The sequence below is a fragment of the Centropristis striata genome, chromosome 8 (genome assembly GCF_030273125.1).
Source record: "Centropristis striata isolate RG_2023a ecotype Rhode Island chromosome 8, C.striata_1.0, whole genome shotgun sequence".
Classification (NCBI taxonomy): domain Eukaryota; kingdom Metazoa; phylum Chordata; class Actinopteri; order Perciformes; family Serranidae; genus Centropristis; species Centropristis striata.
In genome coordinates, this window is record NC_081524.1 from 19,117,404 (window position 1) to 19,144,655 (window position 27,252).

The 27,252-nt window shown below is 37.2% G+C and overlaps 2 protein-coding genes across 2 annotated transcripts; both read left to right on the forward strand.

The window, feature by feature from the left end:
- Window positions 1-540: 540 nt before the first annotated feature.
- Window positions 541-5,728, forward strand: LOC131976588 (H-2 class II histocompatibility antigen, A-U alpha chain-like). Its single transcript, XM_059339687.1, has 4 exons — window positions 541-671; window positions 1,919-2,176; window positions 3,646-3,930; window positions 5,321-5,728. Exons 1-4 carry the CDS (start codon window positions 620-622, stop codon window positions 5,449-5,451), a joined length of 726 nt encoding a protein of 241 aa, XP_059195670.1. The 5' UTR covers window positions 541-619; the 3' UTR covers window positions 5,452-5,728.
- Window positions 5,729-14,930: 9,202 nt separating this feature from the next.
- On the forward strand, window positions 14,931-22,531 carry LOC131976685 (vitelline membrane outer layer protein 1-like). Its single transcript, XM_059339830.1, has 4 exons — window positions 14,931-15,167; window positions 16,805-16,917; window positions 20,314-20,620; window positions 22,442-22,531. The coding sequence occupies exons 1-4, from the start codon at window positions 14,958-14,960 to the stop codon at window positions 22,442-22,444; spliced, it is 633 nt and encodes a 210-aa protein (XP_059195813.1). The 5' UTR covers window positions 14,931-14,957; the 3' UTR covers window positions 22,445-22,531.
- The last annotated feature ends 4,721 nt before the right edge of the window (window positions 22,532-27,252 follow it).

Here is a 27,252-nt window from a genome sequence, read left to right on the forward strand (position 1 = left end):
GAGGCACTCCAAAAATAGCTATCTGAGGCGAAGGACTAACAGATATTTAGAACAGAACTATTTAGAACTATATAAAAGTCAATTCGGAACACATCCAGAACATTTGTGTCAGATTGCAGGGCGTCTGACAGCATCTGTCACAAGCTTTGGTAGTTTTGTCTGGATAAAGTTTGAAGAGTTTGTCTCTACTATAATGCAGTCTAAAGAGTACTTTAAATTGGATAACAGAAAGTCTGGCACAGCTAGAGGAGGATTAACAGCTTCCAATGCTTTTTTCCCATAGAGCATCAGAAATGTCTAGAGGGATTACCTTTTGTATTAGTTTATATTTTGTTATTTTAAGGAAAATCCCACACAGTGATCCAACTACCAAGATGACAGACAAGACTACATTTGTTTATCTCAACAGGTGTACATTGTGATTATGATTCTGCTCCACTAGGTGGCAGCAGTTACTCATGCTAAACCCTGACTTACATGTTGCTTCAGTGTTTTCACAGAGGAAACATTGTTGCCACCGCACTGACTGGTTTGTGTTGTCAGGAAGTCTTCTCAGGTCATTAATATAAACAAACTGCAGCCAGTGAAACCTGCTCAGTTTGGTGTTTGAAGAAACAACATGAAGGTATTTCTAGTGCTGCTGGTTCTTTGGCTTCCAAAGTGCAGTCCAGGTGAGTTTGTTCTGGTTGTAAAGAGGCATTAAGTGATTTTGTTTTCAACTATGAATGTGAAGGAAAGTGGCTTTACATTGGGAATGCAGTGTGTATTATTAATACATTGGTCATTTTAGATTTGCCATTAAAATTTGATCAGCTTTGTACTTTAACCAGTTTAAAACATTCTCTGGCAATGTTGAATACCACTAATACGATTCCCACTTTCATAAATGAGTGGCCAAATAAAAAAAGCCTTTATCAGTGCATGAAGCAGAATGGGAGTCATGTAATTTATATACAGGAGGTGGCAAGTGATTGGCTCAAAGGGTTACATGGTAATTAGCTTCATATGATCACATATATCACCTTTGACAATGGGTCTCATGCAAGAATCACCCAAAGAACAGATTTGTTCTTAAGTGGCTTTGTGCGAGTGATTTAGAAAAACTTTAACCAACTTTCTCTTGGGCACAAACACAACTTATGATCCGCACAGACCTACTGTCTGAGTCGTGCAGTTTTTCCACTAATGGAGTGTATATCTCATTACTTTGAAGCGATTCTGAGTTTGTAAACCCTATATACATTATAAATTAGGAGAAAAATGTTCTTGCACAAGGCCTTATGACTGAAAACAGGTAAAATGCCAAATGTACAGTTTTAAAGTTTTGACTGAGGTTACTGTTTCTGTGATAAACATACTATTATATATAGGTATAAATGAGTACTCAATTAGCTATAACTGTATCTGTTCAAATACTGAAAATGGGCACAAGTTGCATTTATTATTATTAATAAGAAAACTGTTTACAGAAGAGACTTCAGATCAATGTCTTTCATTAAAAGAGTGATAACTACTTGGCTCAACCCTACATTCTATGTTTACATTTAAAAACTTTTTTTTAAAGCATTCTGATTGCTATGTGTGCTTCCTTTTAACCTTTAGCTATTCAATGTTCGAACTTTATAAACCAGAGTTTAGCACAAAATCCTCCCTCTCTGCATGATACAATGTCACTGTTTTCTTTAATTGAACTGCTTTATTTTACAGGCCAGCTACATTTTAACAATAGAAATCATGGGGGTTGGTTACCTGCCAGTGAGGCAGATGGAACCAGGAACAGCCAACATTTTAATAGCAGCTTGGATGATGTCTGGTGTTAATCCTTCCTAGCAGAGACACTGGCTTTGCTCACAAAAACAACTTGACAAACACTGTTTTATCTTGTAATATGTTTCTAATCTTTCCAAACAAACTGCAGACAAACACTTGCTTCGCTTCTTGACCTTCTGTCAGAGCAAAGAGACTGGTGACGGCCAGTATGATATCGAATTTGACGGCGATCAGCTCCTCTACGCCGACCCCAGCAGCTATCAGATATTTCAGAGTCTGCCAGAGTTTGCAGAGCAGTGGACCCCTGATCCGGACCTCCGTCCAGATGCATATGTGTCTCTGGGTACCTGCAGGTACAACGTCGGACTATTCATGAAGAGAGGAAATTATCCTCCAGAGTCCATAGGTGAGTTTTTCTCAATAATATGAAGCCTTTATGAGTAAAATATCATGCATTCAAATTCTTTCTTAAGTAAAAGTGCAGAAATATTATCAGCAAATTGATATTTATAGTTAGCAGCACCCTCTAGTGTTCATAGTAATTATGAATGGCGCCAAGGCAGAATTAAAGGCAAATATTTTAAAGCCAAGGCGAAAGCTGGAGTATAAAGAACGATAAGGACATTGTTGTTATTAGAAGTTACATAACTTTAGTTCTGTCACACTTTACATGATCTATGTAACTTCCTTACTTGCCACAGCCGACACTGGAAAGTGGAAATGGCTTAAGTCCAACGAGAATCTATATTATTAATTATATCCAAGAGAACTGATTGGTCAGTAGGTGTGATTTTGTTAGTGTTGATCTAGTAAACCACCATTGTAGGACAGAAAATCCAGAGTTGAACCTAAAGTAACATCGCTAACTAAACCCTGGCCCTGGTTCCTAAAACATACCAACACGCGTCAATCAAAGCGGCCATTCCTTTAATAATGCATACATTTAAATCTATTTATGTAAAAGTTCATCCCCTGTTCATGACAAATGTATGAGTGGGTCATTATTTATACATCTTTCCTGTGAAAAGAGATATAGAGACCACAAAACCTGTCTTTGTACCAGTCTGTAAACATTGAGGTTGCAGCTTGGTAAAAACACTGGTTGTATATTTGCATGTCCTTTAATTCCAGTTAAGGAAAATCTTAATGTTTTTTTGTAAGTAAATAATGTTATTTCATGCAATACTATGCACAAAGCAAGGAGTGTAAATAAATGTTTTAGTGTGGAGGCTGTTATACCATGTGATGATGTGATGTTGAAAAATCATATATTGGTGTATTATTGTGATATCTACATTAGAGGTCGACCGATATATGGGCTGCCCGATATATCGGGCCGATATTTACGTTTTTTACTTGCAACGGCATCAGCCGATACGTGCGTGCGTTCGCTGATCAATGAGCCCATTTCACTGAGCTAACACCAGACAAGGCTCGGTGCAACATCTGCCATTCTCTGGTGAGCTGCTGCTGATACCGGAAAAAAGAAAAACACATCAAATATGTGGATCATCTGAGGCGCCACCACCTCTAGGCCTAGAACAACATACACATTGTTTGCTATCCAACTGTTAATATGTTTTGTTTGTTTTGTTAATTAATGTTTCTTTTTTTATTTAAATTGAGACTTAAATTGAGATTTGTTATCATTGTGCCATTTTTATCATGTAAATGGAGGGAGAAAAGGCAATATCGGCTTCAAAAATCTGAAAAAAAAAATTGGCAGCACATATCAGGGATCGGTTAAGACTGATGTGAAAATAATCGGTATCGGCATCGGCCTTAGAGAACCTGTATCGGTCGACCACTAATCTACATACATGTGGCCTTGTCTCCTAACTTTATCTTTCTCTGTTAAACATCATCTATCTGCAGTAAGTCCCACCTCCGTGATCTACCCCAAACAGGAGATGGAACTTGAAGTCCCCAACACGCTCATCTGCTTTGTGAACAACCTCCATCCACCTGAAGTCGTCTTCACGTGGACCAAGAACGGGCAGCTGGTGAACCAGAGTATGGTCAGCCAGACTCAGTACTACTCCAACAGCGACTTCAGCTTCCGCATCTCGTCCTTCCTGGACTTCATTCCGCAGGAGACTGACATCTACTCCTGCAGCGTGGACCACATCAGCCTGCAGGAGCCTCTCACCAAGTTCTGGGGTAGGTCGGCCATAACGTGACAAGTTGGTGGGAGTAAAAAAGACACAGAGGACGTTTTTTTGGTGAAACAGGAGAGCAGAGAAGTGACAATGTTGCACTTGTAGAACGTATCCAAGGTAGGTATGTAGAAAGGGCATTGCGGCCAATGCTGATAGAATGTGTTGCTGATATGGCACACACATTACAATATGTATGCATATCGATGAGGACAAATTATTTCGACTTAAATGTAAAAAAAGTTATAGTTCAATTGTTTTTTCTTACATCTTTAGCCACAATAGTGCCCTGGCTATAGGGATGGTAATTTCAGTGTGCTTGTTTGTTGTATCTTAACAACTACTGGATGCATTCAATTATCTGCAAACATTCATGTTTGTGTTCCCAGGGAAGTGCTATACGTGCAATTGACTAGGTATGCTATTTTTATGATCTATTTCCCGCTCCCGATACATTTAAAATCTGTAATAAATGTTTTTCTTCTGGTGATGGATGGAAATGTACAGCGTTTGTTAGATATTAAATATCAAATAATTAATTCTACTCATGGTAATCCTATAGCACCATCATAAAGTTGATATTTTTGTTTTTTAAGCAAAATGTTTTGATCTACTATTGGACTGATTTTCCATTCAATTTGAGACAATATACAAATTATTGTCTGCTTCAGGATGAGCTTTATACCATCATCATGCCATCATGAGTTAAAATTCCACTCCGTTTAATATTTTTGGGTTATGACCAAATACATCCATCCATCCATCCATCCATCCATCCATCCATCCATTACCATCCATTACCATCCATCCATCCATACATCCATCCATCCATCCATCCATCCATTATTCATCCATTACCATCCATCCATCCATCCATCATTCATCCATTACATCCATCTATCCATCTATCCATCCATTACCATCTATCCATCTATCTATCCATCTATCTATCATCCATCCATCCATCCATCCATCCATCCATCCAACCAACCAACCAACAGTAATGGTCATTAAGTGCTGCACTGTCATTTGTTAACAATTGAGGAATCCATATGTCAGATGAACACAATTTATTGGGTATGTTAAACATATTTTCAGCAAATATTTTCCACTCCTGACAAGAACTTAAAGAACTGGTAAATTGAGCACCCTAACTAGAAAGTAGGGCTTTGTTAAATATTAAATATCAGCAAGTAATATTTGGCAGGATGTTATTGGCACAAAATGTTGGCTACAAGTAGCTTTAGTAAAGCCTGGAATCAGCTCTCAGAACTCCTATCAGTAAAACTCTTGTGCTATCTGTATGTGTGTGTGTGTGTGTGTGTGTGTGTGTGTGTGTGTGTGTGTGTGTGTGTGTGTGTGTGTGTGTGTGTGTGTGTGTGTGTTTTCCACAGAGGTTGAGGTACACATAGACAGGCAGGATGTGGAGACAGCGGTGTGTGTTGGTGGTGTGATCCTGGGGCTGATTGGAGTTGTCACAGGACTCTGGTTCGTCATGAAAGCCAACAAGTCCTGCCAGGCGTAGCACAGGTCGACACAACTGACACCTGAATTTCGATGTCAGATGTGTGATCACCTTGTTTTTTTCTCAGAGTGAGAATAATTTTTTTCCCCATTATAGTTTTATTTTTTATTTTTTTTACACCTGCACTGTTTATTGTTGTCTCTATCTGTATCTTACAACACTGAAAGTTAACCTGAGCTAGAAACAAATCAGTTAAAGCTGTAGTTTGTCCACTCTTATGTCTGTACTGTAACAATTTGTTTAAACAAATAAAATAATAAGGGAACATTTGTTTGTATATTGCTTCGTGCATGAGGCCCATTGTCTTTCATTCATTTCTCTCATAACATTTATTAAATTCAGAAGCTCTAACCACATTTTGCCATGCTGCAGCACAATATCAGGTTTGATGCTTATTGTGTTTGTCATGTTCAAATACGACACATGAAGGGAAGTTGAAAATGTCTGTTCCCGTTTATTGTACTACACGTCAAAGTACATGCAAAACACATTAAAATGAAAGAGAACAGTTCCCTTACAGGCTTGCTTGTGTGCTTATTAACCCTTCATCACAGCAGCCTGTGTGAGCGCTGGCACGTTCACAAAGTCACCATCAATTATCACAGCACCGAGTGAGCTTTTGGGCATATTGCTGCTCCTGCAGCGCCTGCCTGACACGAATAATCAGTAAATAATGTTTGTCATGTCTGCTTGCTTGGGTGTTAATATTGGCACGGAATGGCGATGCTCCAAACTGCCTCTTTTCTCTGCTGGATTTATTTGGCTCGGGCCTGAATCTAATTATTTTCACTGGGATAGATAAGATAGCTGCCACATTTTTTAAGGTGGGAGTGTGTGGAGCTTCTGAGGGATGGATTTGAGATATCAAAAATGGAAAATACTGCAGGTTTGAGTTTGCAATATAAGTATATATTTAGTGGTAAAGAGACAGTTATTTTCTTGGATTGTGTAGGTAAGATTGAGCCTGCAACTGGAGTCAAATGACTGATGAATTGCAAACATGGCATTACAATGGAAGATTAAAACTACACTGACCACATTTCTGAGCTGAGAATGATCTCCTATTAAATAATTATAAGCATTACAACAACACCCTGACTAGGACAAACCCTGAGAGACCTGTTCCTCTCGTAATCGTTGTTGCATCAGCATTTGTGTCATTTACTTCACGGGGAAGCAGGTTGTAGTTTCTGTTCTTCAGCTTGAGAGATTTTAGGAGCAGAATTGAGTCTGTTTAGGCTTCTGTGTGCAGCTAAGTGATGAACTTTATGTTGTAGCATACAGTGTTTTGGAGATAATGGGACTTTATTTTCTGCACAAACTCACAATCTGTGTGGTTTTACTTTGCACTTCAGCAGCAGGTAGGTTTCTTCATTTATACTAACTTTTATTCACATATACTATTTTGTTTTTCATGATAGTTTAATGAAAGGGAAAAGGGTTTATAGAATAACAGACACAACTTATAATGAAATAGAAAGATTCTGCTGTTAAACTACCCTCATAGGTAATAGTTTTTTGTGGAAACTGACTTTAAAAACATATCCTGTCAAGTCTTTTTTTCTTATTATGAATTTTTGTTCTTGTATGACCGGTAACTTATTTTACTATTTCCCACTATCCTGTTACTGACAGAAATGATAGTCTATATCAGTTTGTGACATGACAGAGTTATATTGGGATCAATAAAGTTGTGCAAAGTTTAATTTGTTTGCAAAGTACTTCCTCTTAAAAGAACAACAGAGGTTTTGTTCAGTAGAACACACTGATTACTGTAGGTCAGTTATTTTAAAGGGGATTAATACTTATGCAATCATTTATTTTACCTTATATATTTTTAATTATTGATACTATTTTGTAAAAATCTGTTTTCACTTTGATATTAAAGTTCAATTTTTTTTCCTCCAAATTATATTGACCATGATTTCATGTGTAAAAGCAACAAAAGGGTGAAACATTCAAGGGGGATGAATACTTTTGCAAGCCGCTGATTAGATCGACCACAGCTGCCTGTACAGAACACTGTTTTTTCTCTGTTTTACAGGTGGCATTGTAGTTCAAGGGATAAGTGACTGTGAGTATGGGGAAAACATCACAGACATGGTCTTCTTGGTGAAAAACGTATTCAACCAGAAGCTGAACACGCTGTACGACTCTCGAGTTGGGAAGTATGTCGGCTTTGGAGAGTTGGGCATGAAGAACGCGGCCCATTATAACAGTCAGGAATGGAAAATGATCAAGAGAAAAGCCCAAGTGGAGACTCTTTGCAGATACAGCGCAAGATTTTTCAGAATAAGCACACTGGATAGAAAATGTATGTGAATCACTAAGTACATTTACTCAAGTACTGTACTTAAGTATAATTTTGAGGTACTTGTACTTGAGTATTTCTATTTTATGTAGCTTTATACTTCTACTCCACTACATTTTGAGGCCGAATATTGAACTTTTCACTCTAATCCAATAATATATTTAGAATATATTAAACAATCTGAGGGGTTCAATTCTGCATAAAGAGTACTTTTTGATGCTGATACTTTTGTACTTCTACTTCAGTAAGTGTTAAATGCAGGACTTTTAATTGAAGTGGAGTCATTTCACAGTGTGGTATTAGTACTTTTACTTCAGTAAGGGATCTGAATACTTCTTCCACCACTGATTTAAATTGTACTCTTACTTTCGAGTGGAGGAGATTTTTAAACAGGATATTAAACTTCTAATAGTGCCACTTCATTTGGTTTAATTTACTTCATTGGAAAAAGGAAACAATTGTTCTCTCTATGTTCTTTAATTAAATGGCTAAGAAAAGTGTTTAGCCCCTGACTCGCTCTTGTGCACTCTGCCTTGAAGCAGGCTCTACATCCAGTGGGTCATTCAGCTAATTTCTTGCTCTAATCATTTCTACACTCCAGTGCCTCCGGTTGTCAAGGTCCATCAGACCGAGCTGGCTGACTACGGGAAGCGGACCATGCTCAAGTGCAGCGTTATGGGTTTTTTTCCTCAGGAAGTGAGGGTGAGCTGGTTGAGAGACGGAGCAGAGGTCACCACCGACGTGTCGTCCACAGACGTCCTGGCCAACGGGGACTGGAGCTTCCAGCTGCACTCGTTCCTGGAGCTCACACTCATGAGAGGGGAGAGGGTGACCTGCAGAGTGGACCACAGCAGCCTGACAGAGAGCCTGGAGGTGGACTGGGGTAAGGACTAGTCTAGATGATAGAAATAATATCAAAAATTTATGAAATTTAGATACCAACTGCAAAACAGTAAGCACAGATGAACTGGAAACTGTCAACAATGTTTATAGAATTGAATTAAAGTGACAGTTCAACCCCCAAATTAAAGTTATTTTACATATAATATGTCTAGAGAAGGCAGACATCTCTACAGCCAATATCTCCAATGCTAAAACAGTCTAGATTGATAAATGGCACAATAGGTATTTTTGATTTTAGGGTGAACTGTCCCTTTAAATTTTGGCAATTAGACTCTTTTATTTTTATACAATGCAGCAGTGGTGGAAGAAGTGTTCAGATCCCTTACTTCAGTAAAAAATACTAATACCACACTGTGAAATTACTCCACTACAAGTCCTGCATTCAAAACTGAAGTAAAAGTACAAAAGTATCAAAATGTACTTAAAGTATCAAAAATAAAAGTACTCGTTATACAGAATGGACCCACTTAGACTGTTTTATATATTCTGAATATTAGATTATTTGTATTGATGCATTTATGTGAGCAGTGTTTTAAGTAAGTAAAGATATGGCTAATTTTAACTACTTAGTATTCTTCTATGTAAGTTTAATTTCTAAAATCATTTTACATTTTTCATGTTTATCATGTAAAATCTCGACCTGAAAAGTAACTAAAGCTGTCAGCTAAATGTATTGGAGTAAAAAGTACAATATTTGCCTTTAAAATGTAGTTTAGTAGAAGCTTGATGAAACGGAAATACATAAGTAAAGTACAGTGTAGTTGAGGTAGGACAGCATTCCCTCTTTAGCCAGCAGGTGAAAGACCGAATCACTTTCATTAAATCTCCAGGAACAATCTAAAAATAACATAAGCTGTGTAATGAGATGGATGGCAGGAATATGAAAGTGCCCCATGATAACAAATGATACAATCATAATATATACATAAAATTAAGGTTTTATTATAATAAAATCTATACTTTTTTTGGTAGACATCTGCATGGCTTCAAGGGCATTTATGTTTTATTAAGCTCCAAATGTGATCCATAAAAAGCTTTCAAAACTATGTTACAAAACAAGTTGGTAACTCATAATTATGATTGAACATGACACAATGGGTTTATGAGGGAGGTTTTTTTTTTTATATAATGATGTTGCTATGTCCTTCCTATCAGGCTCATCATGCAATTTTAAAGAACTTTAAAGAAATGAGCTTCTGGGTTTAAAAAAATAAGACTATTATGTGTTTAAATGCTTTAAACCAAAAAGTCGATTGTATAGAAGTATTTTTAGAAAATGAGCCTACTTCTCACAGAATGTATGACTTCAGTAAACTCTCAGACACTAGTTTCAAGTCTTCTTCAATAAAGCATGAAGTCCATTCTGTAAATTATAGACCTGTTTAGAGTTAAATAGACAAAGATGCAGGGTGTGTTTTTAGGTGTGGCTACTTTTTTTATTGATATGTGGCCACAGCATCAGGATAGAGGCATGACAAAATGCATCCATAGCACTATGTTCATGTGAATAGCCTAAAATTTGTTCTTGGTTAACCCTCTGGAGTCCATTAAAGCACCAGCGCATTACTTCTTCATGACATGAAGACATAAAAATGAAGCAACGTCGAGCCTTGCCATCAGCTGCCCTCTAAAGTTCTGGCTTGAAACTCCATACCAGATTTTTTCTTAAAATGATATTCGGCCAAGTAAAACCGGAGATAATGTCAAATATATTAAGTATAAAAATATATAACTAGAAATTATCCTCATTTTACCTGTTATGTTATATTTGCAACCTGTGTTCATATTTGCAACATGTGCATTTCAGTGTGTAAAACATAATTTTCAAGATCAGATTTTATGTTTTTATTTGTTTCTTTTGGGTTCAAAATTTTGATCAAATATGTCAAAGTCAAAAATGAATTACCAGGACATATAGGTGAGGTTGCGCTGAAAAAAATGATACCAACATGGCATGGTGAAGATTTTTTAACAGATTTATAAACGGACATAATAGCCCAAGATTTCAGAGGGTTAACCTTGAATTATAGAAGCTAATTCTGTTAGTTGACTTTGCTAGCCAGGAGCCAGGTGCTGTCAGGTTGCTGGTATAGGTGGGCATGTAATAGTGTCCTCGGGTTATCAGTCAGATCCACCCTCTCGTCAATACAGGGCTACTTCTGGCTCCAAAGAAAACAAAATGTGACGGCTAAATTGCCAAACTTGAAGCATCAAAATTGTCCTCTTCTCTAGTACAGTCTACAAATGTTCCAAACCTGCTACTGTCTTCCTGTCCAATAGTAGTCCCTGCTGTTTTGTCCCCATGTTTCCACATCACCTGACCTCCACATACACTTGCTCAACTGCTCTACATTCCCTCATTAGTCCTTACGCCAGCATACAGCACCTCCTCCCTGCCAGGTTGCTGTGCCCCCTGTAGCCATAGCGTTCCATCTGCTGTTCCCGTTTGGCTGCCTGCCTGTTTTTTTGCCCACCTGCTCCCTCTTTGGATTTGTTTTCCCATGCTGTTCCACTGCCTGTTGCCGACCTGTGCTTTGAACCAAGATTCAAGCTCAATTTGGCTCATCTGCTCTGTCTGCGGGCCTTGCTTTTGAGTCCAAACATCTACTACCAGAACCATTACATACTCACTGTGAGTGGCAGATAGTTTAAAAGCAGCACTGAGCAGCAGGTTGCTCTGCCAGCTGCGTTGACACATGAGATTTGTGAATGGAAAGAGCAGCGTGACAGTATGGGGAAGCGGAGGCTGCAGAATTATAAAATCAGAGCGGCATGAGTCCAAATTCACCAGTAGAATAAAGATGAGTGTCCTTATTGAATATTTGCAAATGCGTCATCAGATGCAAAAATGCAACTGTGGAGGAATTTCCTTCCACATTTAGAAGAACACCTTATCTTCTTCCTGCTCCTGGTTGTTTGATTTTCGCCTTTAATTTTCCAGAATGGAAAGATAACTTTACTATCACAGTTAGTGTCCTTGCAAACAAGTAAAAAGCTTATGCAGCTTGTGCTGAAACCCCCCCCCCCCCCCCCCACCCAGATTTAATCTGTTTTATACTTGAAGATTATTAGTTCAATTCAACTATGCAGCTTTATGCCCATTAATTATTTTTTATTTGTTTGCATAGAGAAATAAGGGATTATTAAAGTACTATCATCTCATTCCAAAAGTGTTTTTGTCCCTAGACGCTTGCTTTCTTCATGTCACCTTTCAACATGTGATTTCTGTCCTAGAAAGCTAGTGATTATATAACTAAGAATGCTGTTTTTCTAATATTAACTGTCATTATCTCTCTCTCTAAGACACCTCTTCGTTGGATGCTAAACATATGAAGATGGCAGTGGGGATCATCGTCTTCTTTATCGGCTTTACTGTGGCGGCTGGTGGAGCAGCTTTCTACTGGTGGAAACAGAGGTCTGTTTACATCAGTGTCTATTATGAAACTGCTCATTTTTCTTCTGTACCTTCCTCTGTGTTTTATAGGATTTTCTTTTTTCATCTTTCAGGTTTGACTTCAGCCAATTAGGCAGACAAGAACAAACATCTACTTGTGATCCCGCAGAGTTATTGATGCTTTAAAAGCTCACATTGTGTTGGAGGCTGGACTCTGTGCTTTCCTATGAAAGTTGCTTAGTGGTGCATGAAGCTAGCCTGGCTAACACCAGACTATATCACAAATGAGATATAGTCTGGAGACCACCTATTCATCAGAGGAGGTGTGGTTTACGATCGTCCAGAGCCCTTTATTGGGCACTACGAATGTCTATCATAAGCATCTGTATGCAGCTCTTAGCCAATCATATCAACGACCAGGGTCTCGCTAAACCCCATTAGCTTAGCCACTAACGGACCTAGCTGGTAGATTAGGCTTTTGCCAAATCCTGTTTCTCAGCAAGGCTAAAACATCCTTTTCGGCTGTGATAAAGGAGTGTAAAGCCAAACCTTGTTCTTCTTTTAAAATAAACTTTGGCTCTAAACTATCTAGAACACTGTCTACAGATAGATCCAAAGAGAGCTTGGCGTCTGCTGCAGCCATGTTGGATCCGTAAGAAAACTACAAGCTTCCGTCTGTCCAATAGTACGAGTCATCGTCTCGCCGTCCCTCCCCGTTCTGTGATTGGATACCAAAAGCATGGCTAAGAATGGGCCATGGACACCATGCTGCCTTGCAGTTCGAAACGAAATTGAGTGCACAAGGCAGCATGGGTATACCCAGGCTAGCATGAAGCCAACTTCCATGTATTTCTTTCTTAATGTAACTCAATGGGGTAAAGTCACTTTGAGCCCAAAGGCATCACATGACTGACCGGGAAGTTGTAATTCCTCCATCTGGCCACAACATAAAGTGGTTTCACAGTGTTCTTTTCCATGTTTTTTTGAAAGAAAACGCCCCCTCTGCTAGCACTTGCTGTATCACCATTAGTTGTGCTTAGTTTGCAAATCACTGCACGAAAGGTACTGCTGTGGATGCAATGTTACTGAAGATCTGAAAGTTATACCAAAAAACTAACTGAACAAGTTGGTTACTTTACATCAGCAACTCTTGTAATGAGAAAGGTAAAAAATGTTGTTTTTGTCAATGGAGTCTGGTGGCTTTGAAGGAAGCAGATAACAGCTTAAATTCATGTTGTAAGAGGTTCTCTGACAGAAAGAGACAGATTTTTTCTTTTTCAGTGGCTCAAATATGTTTGGCCCTGTCTACAGCAGTACATGTAGTTCAAACACACCAGACTCCTTAGACAGAAACAGTAGTTTAACCTTGCAGCTGTTGGTCCAAATAAGTCTTGACTTTCGGTCTCGGATCTGAACCAACATGACGCCCACAGCAGTACCTTGTTTCTAGCTTACATGCAGGTACATAAATACTGGGTGTATAAGAATATATATATGTAGGAAATACATGGAGGATACATACATACTTTGCTGCTTGGAAACTAAACAACAATAAAAGAAACTCCTCAAAAAACACCCCGAAAATAACTTTATTATGTCTTTTAACAGACATAATAAAGCCCTGCTGAGGAACTTCATTGGGTTATAATATAAAGGATTAATGCCGGTGACCTCTTCAGTCCACAATAAAGAAAACAGTCCGTCACAACATGCCCGACCTTCAGCAGAATAAGAAGAATGACATTGTGCAAAGATGACATGCTGTTGTTTTATTATGGACCCCTGACACAGCAGAGCTCCTCCTTTATCATTTGTGTCAACCAAGGACTCAACTGACATGTTAACCTTCAAAAAATGTGCCATAAATTGTTCCAACGTTGTGTTTGTAGGATTAAGGTGTCAGACCTGTCACAATAAAACTGTCTCACCTTGGAATAAGACTTAGTATCTTTATATATTGAGAATAACAATACAATATATATATATATGTAAGCAGTATTTTTATTTTCTTAAGAAAGCGCTCATTTTAACTTCAGTTATAGGTTAAATTAAATAAAATGTCATTAATCACAAATGTATCATGTTATTAATGTTAAATCTCAATCTGAAAGTAACTAAAGCTGTCGGCTAAATGTAGTGGAGTAAAAAAATGCCTCAAATTGTACTGAAGTAGTATAAAGTTACATCAAATGGAAATACTCGTGAAGTAGAAGTACCTCAAAATTATGTTGAAATGGGAGTGTCAGAGTGAGAAGATGTTTGGATGTGACTGTGTCAGCACTATTATCATTCTACAACAGGGGGAAAAGACAGTCCAGCTTGTTTGTATTTTTCAAACCAATCAAAATCGTCTTGGGTGGGTGCTTCTGCAAAATAGATGTCTGGAGGAGAAGAAAATATAAATAACGTGACCAATGGCCGTCATGCTGCGATAGTCTGGTTAGCCAGTGACACCATCACCCAAGTGGCTTTGGATTATTTCCAAGACAAAATAAACCTTTTCTTATGTCTTATTTTCTGGCTGTGCACTAGTGAATCTATATACTATTATTCTTAGTCAAAAGCAATTCTTGCAACAATGGTTATAAGACTTCATAAGTGTATAAAAGGTTCTGCTGCTGCTGCTGAAACTTATCCTGTGGATCACATTTGTTTGGCTTGCACAAACCTGTGGATTTTTATGATGTAGAAATGAGTTCTTAGAAGCCTAGAAGAGAAGAAAAAGCCTTTCTTTCTCCAGCACCAGCTGTTCAATCCCACGCCACTCTGTAAATGATTCAACCCGATATGAGTGGTCTATTTTGGAATTGACTGGGAAGCTATAAGAGCTTGGAGCCTGAACCCCCAGTACTTGTTAGCTGGCATTTCAGAGTGAAACACTGACTCTTTGCTGTCAACATGGCAAGTCTTTTCACCGTTGTGGCCATGCTGGCTGTGCTGTCCGGTGGGTTGTGTGAGGAGAAAAAATTTCTGCAGCGAGCAGGTGCAGCCTTCAGCAACAGGCAGTACAGATCTCTGCTCACTGTGAGCAACGGAGAGCAGTTTGGAAACTGGACCTGGCCCGAAATGTGTCCTGACAAGTTCTTTGCTGTTGGCTTCAGCCTCAGGGTAAACACAATGACTCTCTCATGAATTGACAATATTCTTATTAATACAAACCTGCTGTAGCAAGGCCATTAAAACTATTGGAGCACAACACACAAAAGTCGCACATTTATAACTCTGATGCATTTATTAACACTCACCTGACCAGCATTTGGAGTCATCAGGACAGACTATATGCAAGATATTAATGCAAATGAGATTTTGATAATTTCAAATGTATTTACATATTAACATATTTCTTGTTCATATATTATGTAGGATGGAGGTTGCTACGAAATAAATACATAAATCATTTTTTGATTTGACAAATATATTGATGTGCCATTAAATGTACAGCAAATCATATAAATTAGTTGAATTTTTATTTCTGTTTTAATTAATTAATTAATTAACCTTTGTTTTAATTCCACTTTAATTCATTTTCTATTTATTTCCCATTTTATTTATTTATTTATTTATTTATTATTATTTAAATTTTTATATTTAAATGTATTGGTTTACTCTTTACTTATTTTTGAATGTATGTATTCAATTTTCCTGTATGTGTTTTTTTTCCCTTTTCCTTTTCTCCGTGTTTATTTCTTGAAAACAATTTAGGATTTTTTTTCTTTATATATTTCTGTATGTATTTCTTCATTATGATAATGAGGGGGTCATTTAAAGTGTGTCAACTTTTTCACCTATTCACCTAACCTTATATTACTACTCCACAACACAGGGAGGGAATTCTTCTCACTTAACTTTTCTTCTATATTATATTTAAGTTCTGATGGACAGAAACTTCACATCCAACAAAAGCAGGAGGAACAATTACAGCACTATAATACAAATGGTTGATGAGAATAGTATCAAAACAGACTTGAAAGAATGAGAACCTTTCCTTTAAGGCGCCATAGAGGAAGCAAATATCTACCTCTATTAAAACAAGCTCCAGTTACAAAAAAACCCCAAAATAATCTTGACAGACATGAAAAAACAACATAAATACACTGTAAAAAGTCTGTTGATTTTACGGTGAAAAACTTCTAAACCATGACAATAAAAGACTGTAAAATTATTAATGGAACTTTTGGAATGTTAATTCAGTTTCAGTAACAATGAAACACCGTAAATGTATATATCAGCCAAAACAGTATTTTTAACATTTTTTTAAAAATACATTACTCCACTGTAAAATATATTGGCACCGTGTTTACAGCAAAAATATACTGTAATATATATACAAGCCATAATTTTTGCATTTATTTTTTGTAAAAATACTTTTTCTCACTGTTAAATGTACTAAACATCATATCTCTTCAATCAATCTTAAACTTGAAATCAACAGTGCTAATATAATTTTACAGTAATATTAGAAAAAGTTGCACCATATTTATTACGATAAAGTCCTGGCAACCACAGCTGCCGGTTTTTTACCGTAAAAACAACAGGGTTTTTTTGTTTTTGTTTTTTACATAGTGTAGCCTATCTGAGATGAACTATGAATAGAAAACAGCCTGTTTTTAAAGCCTGTTCTAAAATAACAACCTACACTTTCACCTGATGACTTTCACACCAGGTTTGGCAGCAGCTTTATTCGGAGTAAGATAACAAACTGGTTTTACAGGAACTGTTGTGGGAACTGTTTTGCGTGTCCTCAGGTGGAGTCTAACCAGTACGGGGGTGACGACACTGCTCTGAACGGGATCCGCCTCATCTGCGCCAAAGACGGGAACCGAAGCTTCCTTTACTCTGTTGAATCCCACACCGGCTAGTGAGTGACTCACAACAGCACCACCTTCTAATGAGCCAACCTTTAATTATTAATGGTTGACAAATCCTTTATTAAAGATTTATTTTTTTGGTAAAAAATACAGTTATAAAGGTTGAATGGGTGTGTCAGTTAGCAGCTGTACATTTTAATTAAGATTAAGAATAAGAATAAGATTTCCTTAATTAGTCCAACAACAGGGACATTTCCACAGTTACAGCAGCAAAATGGATTGGAAAAATAACATTAAATATATAAAAAAAACAGTATAAAATATAAATAAAAAGGTATTACAATTATATATATAGGTATTACAATTATATATATATATATATATATATATATATATATATATATATATATATATATAATTGTTTATAATATTTGTATATATATATATATATATGTATATAGATATAGAGACCTGTTAAGGGGTAGGACTCGATACGTTTTTTTACTTCTTCCTACTCCCTTTCGAGCTTGCAGAAAGTGTCTGTTTTCTCAAATTTTTTTTTTTTGCTTTTTTGTTTTGTTTTTTATTTATTCATCTATTAATATTTAAACTTGTTTTTTTACTTGCTTGCATGTTCGAAATAAAGACAATCAATCAATCAATCAATCAATATCTGCAGGCCTTTGGACAATAATAGTATAAAAAGAAAAAGAAAAGGGGAAAATTTTGAAAGAAAAGGGGAAAATTTTGAAAGAAAAGAAAAAATAGAATTAACAGAATGAAATACCACAAGTAAAATAAAATAATATAAATACAATAAAACTAAAAAACATAGTAAACATGGAAAAAAAATTGATAACTTTGATAACAGTTTAATGAAGTGATTGAAAAGATGTTATTGATTCTGAGAAATGACTCCTTAATTGGTGTAACCAGTCAAACCAAAACATCAATCAATCAATCAATCAATCAATCAATCAATCAATCAATCAATCAATCAATCAATCAATCAATCAATCAATCAATCAATCAATCAATCAACCAATCAATCAATCAATCAATCAATCAATCAATCAATCAATTTCATACAAATATCATATAACACAGACTGCATCACACACAATTAAAAAAATAAATGGATACTCAAAATAAATCAAATATAGATAATAATTATCAAATAGTTATAATAAGTATTAATTATTATTATTATTTTCATTAACATCCTATACTAAAAATTTAAAAAATATATAGGTAACAAAGCTCTTTTAAAAGTCAGGTTAAAACAAAAAGATAAAAAATTAAAAAATAAAATAAAATAAAGGATATATATATATATATGTGTGTGTGTGTGTGTGTGTGTGTGTGTGTGTGTTTGTGTATGTGTATGTGTGTAAAACTTAAAAGCTAGACTAAATATGTAGGTCTTCAGTATGAAATATACATGCAAAAGATATATATATACATATAATATATATATATGTGTGTGTGTGTGTGTGTGTGTGTGTGTGTTTGTGTATGTGTATGTGTATGTGTATGTGTATGTGTGTAAAACTTAAAAGCTAGACTAAATATGTAGGTCTTCAGTATGAAATATACATATAAGACATGTCCCTGATAAAGTAAATGTCTTAGTAACTATTAATAAAGCCCTTACTACAACAAGCTGTGCTCTATCAGGGAGTGTAACACCTACAACAAATCTGACTGTGATGCCTGTAAACATGCAGCATGTAATTTGTTCCTTTACTAGAGTTTTATTTGAAAGTGCAACCGCTGTCAGGCCATCCACACTTTCCATTGATCCGTGTTCATCTTTTGTATCCTCAGAAATCTGGAGTTCGATACAGCTCTGCTGATTGAATGATTTTTCTTGCAGGGAGCCAGTGTTCAGCAGGAAGAACTGTAATGTTAGACAGCAATGGACATATCAATAGAAACATTTTCCTCTGCCCTCCTTTGAGCACGTCTGCCATTTATAATGAAATGTTTTTCTTATTGACGTCTTCAGACATGCAGCTGTTTGTTGCTTTGGCCAGAATTATCTGTGAAAGAGATCTGTGATCTCAGTGGGACTAACCTGGCTGCACTACAAAAGTTAAATAAGAATTAGATAAATAAAGCAGGTACTTTGAAAGCAGCAGGAAGCTGCAGACTGGTACTTTCCCATCATGTTCAGAGGAGGAATGAATCACCGTCTCTGCCAGGATTGCAAATTTGGTGTTCAGATGTTGAAATGATCTGACCCTATTTTTTCCTGTATTTCCTCCTTCCCAGTGGTGTAATGTAACTAAGTACATCTACTCAAGTGCTGTACTTAAGTACAATTTTGAGGCACTTGTACTTTACTCTGGTATATATATATTTATTTTAACAAATGTGACTTTCTACTTCTACTGCACCACATTTTAGAGGCAAATATTGTACTTTTTACTCCACTACATTTAGCTGACAGCGTTAGTTACTTTTCAAATCAAGATTAAACATAAAAAATAGGATTAATTAAATCAATTAAACCACATAAAAGTATATTAAGTAGTTAAAATGAGGCCTTCATTGACAGCAGTACAATGCTGCTTACATAAATGTATCAATTGCCTCAAAATGGCAAATTCCATCCTGAAAGACTCATCACACCCGGTCACAAACTGTTTGAACTGCTGCCATCAGACAGGAGATACAGATCCATAAAAACCAGGACAAACAGACTAAAAAACAGTTTCTACCCAACAGCCATGATCTCACTGAACGGTGCTACCAAAGCATAGCTTTAATGTTTTACATTTTATGAATGTGGATGTGTGTGGGTGGGATATGTGTGGGGTGTGAGGTTTTTATGCACATTTTTATGTCCATAGTGACTTTTTACTTATTTATTGTTACTTTTGCACTGAACAAGGAATGCACTTAATTTCGTTGTACCTGTTACAATGACAAATAAAGATATTATTATATTATATTAATTAAATAAAATATTTGGATCAGTGTGGGTCCATTCTGCACAACGAGTGCTTTTACTTTTAATGCTTAAGAGCTCAGTGGCTTCTTTTAAATCTCTTTTAAAAACTCACCTTTATCGATTGGCCTTCTCTTAATTTCCTTTTATTATTGTTGTATGATTGTATGACCTTGTTGTGATTGGTGATTTGAAGTTTTTTAATGTAATTTCTTCTTGTTGTTTTATTTTGTTGTTGTCAGTAAATTGTATTTGATATGTTTTATTTCTGTTGTACAGCACCTTGTAACCCGTTTTTTTTGAAAGGTGCTATATAAATGAAATTATTATTATTATTATTATGATGCTGATACTTTTGTACTTCTACTTCAGTAAGATTTGAATGCAGGACTTATACATGTAGTGGAGTAATTTACAGTGTGGAATTAGTACTTTTACTGCAGTAAGTGACTAAATGCTTTCTCCACCACTCCTCCTTTCCTCTTCCATCCAGCTTCGGTGACTGGACCCATCCCCAGTACTGCCCCAGTGGCGTGCTCACCTCCTTCCAGATCCGCGTGGAGCCCCACCAGGGTCTGTTCGGTGACGACACGGCCATCAACAACATCAAGTTCCGCTGCAGCAGCAACCCGACGCTGGAAGGCTCCGGCATGTCCTGGGGAGAGTACGGCTTCTGGAGCCAGGAGTGTCACGATGGAGGGATCTGCGGCATCGAGACCAAGATGGAAGAATACCAGTACGGTCTGGACGACTCCACCCTCAACGATGTGCGCTTCCACTGCTGTAACACACCTCAGCAGGTGAGACAGGAGGTCCTATGATGGACACCAGAGCTGTTTCCTCCATGTGGGATGATGTTAGTCATCAGTAGTAGCCAGTTTTCAGTCTCAACCTATGTGTATAAATGAGCTGCTGTGACCTCTCGGATAATCAGCCTCATGCAACTTTACAACCACAAACTAGACTGGCTATTCAGGTTTTCACACTTTATTGACAGTAAGGGGGATTCTCATCATCCAATTGCTGAAAAAACAGAAATCTCCAAAATGACCAAAGTTTTTGAAACCAAATCACAGCATGGATTCTTCTATGTTGTTGCACTGGTCTTGGCATATTGATATAATATTCTAGAGATTTTTACTGACCATTTTTATTCACGATATGAATAATTTGCATAATTCAGCACCAAATGAGTGTAACAAAAAGGGTATCAACCCAAAAATTGCTGCAACAACTCTACACCTTAATCTGTTTAAATAATTAATTAATTATGTCATGCTTATTAGATATTTTTGAGCAGAACATCTTAACACAGAGTGCTGTGCTGTAGCTTAAATTAATCTTCAGGTTCACAGCTCTTCGATGATGTCACCACTTCTATGTAGCATTTATTGTTGACCTGCTATCTCCCCCTAAACATCCACTGCCCACAACCCCCAATTAAAAAAAAAACAAGACCTCAAACACATAAGTGGTTAATGACACAGAAGGTTTTCAGAGACTCTGAGTGGCTTTTTAAAAATGTATTTGTGCCAGTTTTATTCCAAACAGTGTAGCACTGAGCTATACCAACATTGCCTGAAAGTGTCAGCCTAATATCTTCCCCTCACACTTACCTGCTGCAGGATCACGCCTGATCTACACACAGTCACAAAGTCACATATCCAGAGCCTCCCTGCCACTATGGGGCTCAGACAGAAGGAGTAAAGAACATCAACTGCTGACATTATGAAAATGTTCTACAATATATGTTAAACATTATTCAATGGAGATAACACTAAATAATATTTAACGTATATTTTTGAAAATACATTTAAAAAATGTAATCTGATCAAAAACATTATCATAATATATATTTATATATATGGTATTATGTTTTTCTGTATTATTAGTTCAGTGATTATTCTTGGATATTAACAGAGATATAAGATAGCAACTTTTGGCAGGCTTCTGGGAGCAACAAAAGTTCAAAATGAAGAGGAAGAAAGAAAATGACAGATCAGGGCTTTATAGAGTTTTTTTTTCTGGGCTATCAAAGCCTGAAAGTTGGCAGTTAAACGTTCTTTTTTTTGTTTTCCAAATGTCAAAATATATGTGCAGGTAGCCCATCTGTCTAGCTTTAAGTATCCATTTAATCCAGCTCTCACAATCCACCTGATCTGGTGATGAGCCCAAGCTATATACTGTTTAAAGGAATTGGATACAGAACATATTTTATACACATTCCGTACTTTGATTCCCATGGCGACAGAGCTAGAGAGTTATGTTGTGATTTGCATAGTTCTTGCATAAAGCAGGTTCTAATTATTGTTATTCAAGAATGAAAAACATTTTTGAGACACGTTTGAAGTGTATATAGTCTCACACATGCACATAGACCTCACAGTTCTTCTGTTTGAAGCTTTTTCCCATTTGGGTATGCCAAATAAGCAAAAATATCTTCTTCTCTTCTGGACTTCTTGTCCAGCTACCAAATGGATACTGAGATAAGATTATTTTGTTATTTTTGCCGTTTGGGTCTATTTTGTAACATTGTAATGTATAAGAAGTTTGCAACTTAGAAGTAAAATGTATCTACAGTTATATATTTCAATGCTTGTGTTTGTTGTTTTTCTTGACAGTGATGTGCAGGTGAACATGGAGCAGCCTGATCCTGAGCCATCTGAGCCAGTCCGTCTCCAATGTCCTCAAGCTGACAAAGAATAAAAAGCTCATCTGAATCTCTGCTGTCTCTTTAATGACTCTCCAGAACCAAGTCCTGATGTGTACAGTGTCAGTTTAAAATCTCAAACACAAGTGAGATCAGAGTTCAGAGCAGTCTCTGATAAACTGCCAGATATTTGACAAAACATCCAGATCTCTAAACAAAGTGGAATGTCACCTTCAGCAGGAGAAACAGAAAGATTAATATAAGGAGATCCGCTTCCAATCGACTTCTCGTCTGAAGAGCCTCTTTTTACACCGTGTCATCCCCTCATCACCTCTCATCAGCACGAGAGCAGCATGTTTTCATATCCTGTCTAATGAGCCAATGAGCTCACAGCAAAGTCATAATAAGCGTGAGCACAAAAAATGGAGCCGCTGACACAAGCGTTTCCCAGAATTCCTGCTGGAACTTAGGTAATTAAGAAATGACAAGAGAGGGGATATTAATTAATTTACAGTTTAAGGCCTGACAAAGGTTGATAAGACGCCGATTGGCACACACAGAGGTAATTGTGTTAATTAATCGGTGAGTAGTTAATCTGCTAACACAGAGTGTGTGCGGAGGGTTGGGGAGGGAACTCGAGGACGTTATCAAACACCGCTGTAATGGTTTTCAGAAGATTCTGCAAGTCGAGGCAAAGTGATTAACACACAGCTACAGAGTGGCTCTCTGTTATGGTAATGAATACACACAGAGCTGACCCCATATCTGAGTTCAAAGTGTACTTATTGGAGTTGGATGCTCAAGTGCACTTGTTGGTCTACTTGGAAAAAACGGATATGCTAATATAAACATGAGGTGGGAGTTATGAGCTCATCATTTGTTTTTGTCAAAAAGGTTCTTAAAGAGTTTAGGTTCAGAGAGCTTGAGGGGTCATGTTCATTCGACCTCACTGACTAGCTGTCATTACAGCTGCATGCTGTATTGCAAAACCAACAGAACTTTCATTAGTGTAGTGGAGATTTGAAATTTTCCCAGAGATACCAGAAATGCCAAGCTGAACTGTTGGAAAATGTCAACAAAATAATGCATCCAGGTCCAGAATATTAATTAATTAATTAATTATTATTCACTGTGTATCCAAACACTGGTCATGACAGGGGACAACCATTCACACTTTCATTCACATTGAGTCACCTATTAAAACTAAACTGTGTTTGGAGTGTGAGAGGAAGCCGGAGGACCCTGAGGACACATACACTGCAAATTATTTGTTTCTTACCAAGTTAAAAAAAACTTAGATTTCGAAGTGTTAGATAATTTATCTTGTTTTAAGAGTTAATTTCTTATTTTAAGTGTTTAACATGCTTATTTCTAGATTTATCAATCGTAATTTAGGCTGGAGTTGAACCAGCTAGCCTCTTGCTATGAGGCAAGAGTGCTAACCACTACACCAACATACAGCCTCATTCACATTTATAGTCACCAATTAAAGCTATGCTGCATGTAAGGAACATGAAAACTCCACAAGCCAGCTTTGAATCGAGAATATATCGACTAAAAACCTAAAAACATGGAGTCTTGTGTTTAGAAACATACACAAATATTATATGGAAATGTGTCCTCATGTACAGAGGCAGGGCTGGACTGGCCATCAGGACACTTGGGCCTAAGGACTTGAAACAAAACAAAAATATTTAATTTTTTAATGTATTTGTTGGTTTACTGATTGCCCAATGGCCAATAAAACAGGTAGAGGGAAGGCCGAACGCCAAGGCCCCCTCCTCCATGGCCCATTCTGCTGTCAATCAACAAGTCATGCCAAGGCCCGCCAGCCTCATTGGCCAATGGTAAAAAAAAATCAGGTAGAGGGAGGGCCGAGAGCCCTCCTCCTTGGGCCCATCGGCGGTCAATCAATCTATCAGTCACGACACAGCCAGAAAATAAAAATGTAAAAGAAAGGTATAGAAGTAGTGGAGAAATTAAGAGAAAAACAAACGACAAGCCCTTCAGGCAGATGCTGCAAAATGCGCTAAACTAACTAAAATGTTGGACCTGACCTATTTTATACAGTCTATGGAGCTGACTCAGCATGGCGCCGCCAGGTGATGATGGAGGAATTAGCCTTTAGGGAATTAGGAGAGAGGTGGAAACATGGCAGCACCCGGCAACATGCGGTAAGAAGCGATAAACGGTTCTCTGCCAGGTTAAAATATCATGAAGTCAGGTTAATAACTTTATTTTGTATGTATGTTTATGCTACATTATCAATGTTCTATGTATAGACGGTGTCTTGTTTACGAACAGTAACGGGTGCGCGCGCAGCCAGGAGGCAAGAGCACAGGAAGAGAGGGAAGTTTCTGCTGCCTCCACTATGTGGTTGGCACGTCTGAACTTTTAATCAAGTTTAACAGTTACGGACTTTAACTTAATGAAAGTTCATTGACTGGCAGATCAACATGCTAGGCTTGACGTCGTTACCAGTTTAACATGCTAGTGCCTTGTTGTCATAATTTCATGTTGGTCAGTTCTGTTAGTGTTTGAAGCTGATTAGCTGTTGTCAGTGCTAGCTTGATCAGTGATAGATGTGGAGGTGGTAAACAGACAGCAGTTGGCCTGAAGGTTACGATGTTCGTGTGACATTGTTAAATTTGCTAGTTGGATTTTTTCTGTCTCTTCTGGGTAATTTGCCCACCCAAAGGGATCTTTTTAGATATGTAAACATTTGTTTCTTGAGCATTAGTAGAACATCATTTTAAAGTGAGCATGGAGTTTCCACTGTACTTTTACAGTACTGTGTGTTCTTTCATTTTTTTTTCTTGCAGGCCTATTATCTTGCTTTGTTGTGCTGCATGTTATTGCATTTATATTAAAGAGTGAAAGTTTTCCATCCTGACTTCCTGTGTTTTGACACTCTAGGATGAGGGCTGTCTTATGTAGCCTCAATGTAATGTAGTGTGGAGTGATATGGTTAAGATATCTACATGGTTAGGAGAACACTAAGATAGTTGGTGAGTTATGAATTGTGATGGGCCGGTTGGGACTAAAATGGCAGGGCCAATTTTTTGTCCCAGTCCAGCCCCGAACGGAGGTGTATGATATCTTATAAAATATAACCATTTTATTTAATGCTGCAGGAAGGAAGGAGCTGGGAAAGCACTCCTTTACATGAAAAACAAATGAGATGATGTTTAAGTACAACCTTAAGTCACAGGAAACCTATGACAAACTGAGTGGAATTTAGTCAATGTGGGTATGGTTTGCATATTGTGCATGGGTAAAAATGTGATTGCAGGGCATTGAGTTCAGGAGCGAACTGGATATATTCATGGATTATCATTTCAGGAACAGAGAAATTAAACTGGAGCAGAATGTGGAGGACTTCACCGCTTCAGACAGGTGAGTGCAACAACTCACTGTGTAGAGCAGCATCCACTGCGTTGCTTAGGAACATAGCATTGTGTGTGTGTGTGTGTGTGTGTGTGTGTTATTACACAGTGTGCAGAAACTATGCAGGTTCTCCTTTGCTTTGTGTTCGTGGCTCCAGCTGCTGTGGAGTTTATATGTTCTGTTTTTTGCATCTCTGTGCTGTGTTGTTTGGCTTTATTCCACTGTTGATGCAGTTGGAAGTGGTTATTTAATGCATGTAGACTAATAATGCTTGTTGTTTTGTCTCTGTTCTGGTTGTATTGGTTATTCAAAGGATAACTGATGATCAGTTGTACACGCAGGCTGCAAATGTGCACCTATAGAAATGGAATTTAATGCATGTTATTGTTGGGTTTTGGCATTTTAACTGACATAGTGTTTAATTTTACACAAATACTTTCACTTGAGTAAAATTTCTAGTAGACTAATTGTGATTTTTTTTTTTTACTAGGACCACTAAAGGGGAATAAAAGGCAAACCAGGACATTAGGTACTTAAAAAAACAAACAGATTTATGTTGCAAATCACCTAATTGTAGAAGCTTTAATTGCTTTAAAAATACAGATTAGGCATTATAAATAACACATTTTGGGCATTTTGGTGTTGATGAAATACCATATCGAGCATAGGCATATTTTTATTGGAGGGTGATCCCCTCTTTATGTACATAATATATTTACATGCATATTTACACAAAAAATCACAACATGACAGTAACAGAGAACTGACAAAATGATGCAACAATGCCATCAGTAAAGTAGGTGGCAGAAAACAAACCTAGCTTAAAACTGAAAGAAGTTGAAACAACTTAGCACTATTGAGACAGAAAGTACTAGAACATTTCCACCATGAACTGATGCAGAAGCGGCATTACTTGGTGCATTAAAAAATCAATAGAATACTGGAAATTAAGTGTTTAAAGCCCAATAAACACTTCCCCCACCCCCTGCTAAATATGTGTAAAATCCCCTTTTGTCTTTTCAATCAGCTCACCAATCAGTTCAGTAATATTTCATATCCTGTGTAGATTGAGGTCATGTGAGGCCTCAGACAGCCACTAGATGGCAGTGCTGCGTCGAGCCTACCTTTATCCCACATCCCACCAGAAACAATAACTTTTATGACACCACACGCCCATATACAAACATCTGAGATTGATTTTATGGGTGTAATGAATTCTTGATCAATCAGTTCAGCACCTGGCACGGTCATGTAGCTCCACACAGGCCTCCTCCGGGCACAGAGGCCTTCAAACCTGGATTGAATCAAACCTGAATGCCGTCATGGCATCTTGTACCACAATCATGAAAAAAACATTTCTTCAACTCTGAGAAGGAACTTCATTATTCAAAACAC

Excerpts from the sequence above, each read along its gene's own strand:
- LOC131976685 (XM_059339830.1), top strand. The coding sequence starts at position 14,958 with ATGGCAAGTCTTTTCACCGTTGTGGCCATGCTGGCTGTGCTGTCCGGT. Across the intron at positions 15,168-16,804 it reads CTGTTGGCTTCAGCCTCAGG|GTGGAGTCTAACCAGTACGG; the intron begins GTAAACACAATG and ends GCGTGTCCTCAG. Across the intron at positions 16,918-20,313 it reads GTTGAATCCCACACCGGCTA|CTTCGGTGACTGGACCCATC; the intron begins GTGAGTGACTCA and ends TCTTCCATCCAG.
- LOC131976588 (XM_059339687.1), top strand. The coding sequence starts at position 620 with ATGAAGGTATTTCTAGTGCTGCTGGTTCTTTGGCTTCCAAAGTGCAGT. Across the intron at positions 672-1,918 it reads GCTTCCAAAGTGCAGTCCAG|ACAAACACTTGCTTCGCTTC; the intron begins GTGAGTTTGTTC and ends AACAAACTGCAG. Across the intron at positions 3,931-5,320 it reads GCCTCTCACCAAGTTCTGGG|AGGTTGAGGTACACATAGAC; the intron begins GTAGGTCGGCCA and ends TGTTTTCCACAG.